Here is a 5,048-nt window from a genome sequence, read left to right as displayed (position 1 = left end):
GCAGGGCACTTGGGGTGCCAGGGGGAGGTTTTGGGGCAGCAGCAATCTCCTTCCCTCCTCCCATCTGGCAAAACCCCGGTGGTTTTGGCACCAGGGCTGGAGCAGGGGCTCTGGAGTGGGTGGTTTGAGACCAGCCCTGGCTCGTTGTGGGTGCTGCCAGCTCTCTCACCTGCACGGTGGCCAAGGGCAAGTGCTTGGAGCCAGATCTGGGCTCCACTGCTGCCAGCAGGACCTGGGCTGCTCACACGGGAGAAGGGGAGCAAACCCCAACCCACCCCCCCTGCCTGCACTGCAGCAGGGGGAGGCAAGAGCTGCCTGTGCTTGCAGCATCTGCTGGGAGCCTGGGAGGGGCTGGCCCTGCCAGATGTGCGAGCACAGCTGGGGTGAGGCTGTGCCCTCGTCTCTTAGCTCATATTTTAACCCAGAAGTTGGGCTGTTGGTCCTCTCTGAGCCTCTCCTGCACATCCCTGGCGTGGGGGTGGCTGCTCAGCACTCCAGCACCTTCTTGGATGGATTTGACTCTTTTTTTATAGCTTCACTTTCTGCATCTTTCTCCACCAAAAAAGGGAGCAGGCTGGCTCTGCTGTATCTCCCCGCCCGGTGCCGCCTGCTCCGTCATCCCCCAAAGGCCTGGAGCACTGGGAATATCCCTGGACTCGCTGGAGCCCTGGGAGAGCGACCAGCGCTGGCAGGGCCAGGGTCGTGGCTTCCTCCAGCCCGTGCTCCACCCGAGCTTCCCTCGCCCATCCTGGCAGCCCGGAGCTGGACACAGGTAGGAGCCAAAGGCGACATTTCCCACCTGGGCAGGGGGCACAGTGCTGGGCAACGACCACCGTGGTGGCAGCAGGGGTGAGGCTGTGAGGGTGACATTCTCGGGATGGCGGTGACAAGGATTCAGTGAGGGCTCAGCTCCCACAGCTCCCGAATTTCTGGTCCTGGGGAAACGCCTTGGCTTGAGCTGTGATGGCTTTTGATGCCACGTTGTCACTGTGGGTCACCGCAGCTCCCGAGCCCTCTGCGTGCCCTCGGTCGATCTGGGAAGCTCATCAGCAGGGGCACAGCCCTGCCAGCACCTGGGGAGGGGGGGCTGCAGCCCTGTGCCCACCCCCACCCCTGGCCCTGGTGGGTGGGAGCCTGAGCAGGGGATCCAGCAGACCTGAACGGTGCTGCCTTTGTGCCTTGCACACTCCAGTGTGTCACCCTGTCCCCAGGGGAAGTGACAGCGACCCCAGGGAGGGAGAGGAACTGGATTGGCTCGCACACCGTGGAGATGCTCCCTCTGAAGATATCAGCAGGGGAGGCACGAGGGAGAGAAAAGCTGTTTCAGCTGCCATGTGATGTTGACATAAGAATCACCAGGTAAAAACTGGCCCTGAATACAGCAGAGCTGGGAATTACAGGATTTTTCACCGCTGGGGGAGGCAGGCTCGGGAATTATCTCAGCTGAGCCCTGGGGCAGAACGAACACCTCCAGCCTCTGGCTGAACCTCAGTGAGGACAAGGGGAGCCCAAAGTTCCCCATGCCCAGCGCCGAGCCCAGCCCTGGGAGAGCAGGAGACGATCTGCGGGTCCTTCAGCCCTCCCAGCCCCATCTCCCCTCACCCCTTGCTAACACAGCCCCTTGCCAGCGCTCAGCCGAGGGAAATCTTCATTTCCTCCGCAATAAACAGCCTCAGCCCTCGGGGCTGCCACCAGCTCCCCGAGCCCAAGGTGCCGCGGAGCCCTGGGGGCCGCACACATCCCAGGGCACGGGGGGCTCTGGGGGCGCACGGGCTGCTACCCGAGGGGCTGAGCTGCCCTAATTAGCTCTGCCATCATTAACCTCGCCTTCCCTGCGAGCAGCAGGCAGCTGGGGCAGCAGGGATGAGCGCTCCGGATCCTGTGTGAGCGGTGATTTTCGGAGCGTGGGGGGGTGCTGGGCACGGTCCCCTGTGCCCCCTTCCCCAGGAGAGGGACTGGGAGCAGAGGTGAAGGCGGAGGTGCCATTCCTGCTGGATGCAGGGCCCAGGTTGCGACCCCTCGGATGGACGCCCAAGGTGGGAAGGAGTCCTCGCCATCCCTGGGCTGGGGGACGTGTCGGATGTTACCAGCAGAGCTGGATGCGGCCCCTGTGCCTCCTGGGGCTGGGAGGATGAGGATGGTCCGGGGCCTCAGTGCTGCTCCCCCCGGGCCAGCTCCTGCTAACAGGATGTGATGGGTGGGGGAAGCGCTGTCACTCGGCATCTCTTATCCGGGAGCAGGGAAACAGAGCAGGGGGATGGCCCTGGTGGGGCTCGGAGCCTCAGCCTTGTCTGCCCCCTCGGGAAACGCCATCCCACCCCCTCCCCAGCATCAAACAGCCGCACCTCGTACCACAAATTAATTTATTCCTCTACCAGAATTGTAAACAAGAAACAGCCCCCTCCCCCCCCCCACCCTGACTCACCGAGAGGCCCCATCCAGAGGGGTCCCTATCCGGAGGGATCCCCATCCCCAGGGGTCCCCTGCACGAGGGCCCCTTCACATCCATTCCCCAGCCCAGAATTGCGGCAAACCCAACTCCAGTGCAAAGAAAGACTTTGGCAGGGGGAGCCCTGGGTGCCGTGAGGGAGGTGGCAGCACGCAGAGGACCGCAAAACTTGTGGGTTTGGGGGTGCAGAGCCTCCGGCAACACCCCCCCCCCTCCTGAAGGCAGCGAGCACTAGAGGGCAGCAGGGCCCAGCGCTGGGCGGCGGGAGGGAGGCATGGAAATCAAATTAAATAATAATTCGAATACCAATAAATAAATAAATGGATGGATGGCTGGGAGAAGGGGGCGGGGGGAGGGAGGGTTGAGTCCCTCTCCTTTGGCACCGAGTCTCTCCTCCCCTTCCCCAAATGTATAAAATATATTTTTACTATCTGAGGTAAATAAGAAGGTAGTAAAAAAAAAACAAAGGGGGGGGGGGGGGGGGGGGATGAACGTTCCTGGTGTTTCCCCGCCCTTAAAAAAATAAAGCATCATAAATAGTTTTAAAGAAAATATGAGGATCTCCCCCGTCTCTCTCACTCATAAATATAGATTACATTATGGATAAAAAATACGATTTTCTCTCTATTCAAAAAGTGGAAAAATAGAGGAAAAGAAGGGGTTGTGCCCAAAAAGGATGAGGCTAGGAAGAGCTGCTTGGCTCCAAGAGCTCCTGCAGTGCGCCTCTGGGAATGAAAAGGGAGAATCAAAGCACATCCCCCGACCGCCATGGGTGAGTGAGAGATGCGGGGGGGCCCTCAGACGTCACTGGGGGAGCGGGAGCGGAACGGCGGCGCGGAGGAGAAGCAGCCGCAGCACACGGCCCACAGCACCTTCTGGATCTCCTGGTTCCGGAAGGCGTAAATGACGGGGTTCAGCACGGAGTTGTAGGTGGCGGGGAGCAGGGTGGCGTAGGTGTAGAGGGCCGGGGAGCTGTGGTCGCCCAGCAGCCCGTACACGGCGAAGGGCAGCCAGCAGGACGCGAAGGTGCCCAGGATGACGGCCAGGGTGGCGATGCCCTTGCGGGTGGTGACGTCGTGGGAGCTGGCCAGGAGGTGCCTCTGGACGGCGATCTGGTGAGCGTGCCGGCACACGATCCGACAGATCTGCGCGTACAGCTGGAGCACGGCCGCGAACACCGCCAGGAACGACACGGACAGGACCGTCAGGTGGCTCTTGGTGAGCGGCCTGACGATGCTGCAGGCCGAGGGCTCCTTCAGGCAGTTCCAGCCCAGGACGGGCAGCAGCCCGTAGCTGACGGAGGCTCCCCAGGTGAGGATCAGCATGATGTAAGTCCTGGTGACCGTCCTCTCCGAGTAGTAGGTCAGGGCGTTGTAGAGGGACAGGTAGCGGTCGATGGTGATGGTCAGCAGGCTGCTGACGCTGGCCGTGAAGGAGGTGACCAGGAGCCCCACGGTGAGCAGGCTGAGCGCCTCCGAGGGGATGAAGTACACGAAGGCAAAGTGCAGAATCAGCCCCAAACCTGCCAGCAGGTCGGCTGTGGCCAGGCTGCCGATCAGGAGGAACATGGGGGCACGGAAAGCCGGGGTGTAGAAGATGACCACCACCACGATGGCGTTCTCACAGGAGATGATGGTCCCCGAGACACAGAGGACAACGTCCCACGGGTTCAAGGCGAGGGGTTGCACCACAGACTCCAGATCCAAGGAGCTGCCACTGCCATTCCTGGCTGAGAACCAGCCCTGCTGGCCTTCGCTGGAGTTGGGGGGCTCTTTCTCCATCATGATGGTGGAGGGTGACCTGCAAGAGCAGCCCCTCAGCACCTGCTGTCCACGAGCTGCCCCTGTGCCACCCGGACGGGACAGGACTGTCCGCCCCCAAAAGTTGTCTTCAGGAGGGTGGGCAGGGTGGTGTAGGTTGAGGGTGTGCTCCCTGTTTGCTCTGAGGGGATTTTTCTGGACGAGATGGTTTAGTCATAAAATAAATAGGTGAATAAAGGGGAAAGAACACGGACACACAAACACACACACACACACACACACACACTACCCCTACTCCTGATGCCTTAGCTGCTGGGGGTTGGGCACTGCCTGATTTTGATGGATAAATCCAGGGTAGCAGGACGGGCAGTGGAAAACACCCTCCCCCGCGAGGAGTTCGGGGCCAAAGTGGGGGGATCCCAAGCAGCAGGTAAAGGGGGTGACCCTTTCCCCCCGACCAGCACCCCAGCGGGAACAGAATCCTCCCATCCCCACCGTGGCATCCCTTCTTACCTTGGGCATCTCCCTCTCCCCGGACGGGCTGTAGGGGGGCACGGCCGCCCCTCGCCACCCTCCCCACAGCGCCAGAGCGGGGTCCCCCCGGTGCCGGTGCCCCCCCGGTGCCGGTGCCCCCCCGGTGCCGGGCACTCACCTGCCGGGATGCCGGGCCCGGGCTGCGCTGGGCTGCCCGGCTGGGGCCCGGCTGCCATGGGCGCCGCCGAGTTATAGCGCCCGAGCGGGGCCGGGGGGTCCGGGGGGCTCGGGGGTGACTCACGGCTCCCCCCCCCCCAGCCCCGCTCGCCCCGCTGTGACGTCAATGGCGCGCCGGAGCCAATCAG

General features: G+C 62.3%; 1 protein-coding gene across 1 annotated transcript; it reads right to left on the bottom strand.

Annotated features, from left to right (window-relative positions):
- Positions 1 to 3,246: 3,246 nt before the first annotated feature.
- GPR3 (G protein-coupled receptor 3) lies at positions 3,247 to 4,233 on the bottom strand. The gene has a single exon (XM_062509090.1). The coding sequence runs from the start codon at positions 4,231 to 4,233 to the stop codon at positions 3,247 to 3,249; it is 987 nt and encodes a 328-aa protein (XP_062365074.1).
- Positions 4,234 to 5,048: the final 815 nt, after the last annotated feature.

This window comes from Cinclus cinclus, chromosome 26, assembly GCF_963662255.1.
Source record: "Cinclus cinclus chromosome 26, bCinCin1.1, whole genome shotgun sequence".
NCBI lineage: Eukaryota > Metazoa > Chordata > Aves > Passeriformes > Cinclidae > Cinclus > Cinclus cinclus.
This window is presented reverse-complemented; position numbering and strand designations above follow the sequence as displayed.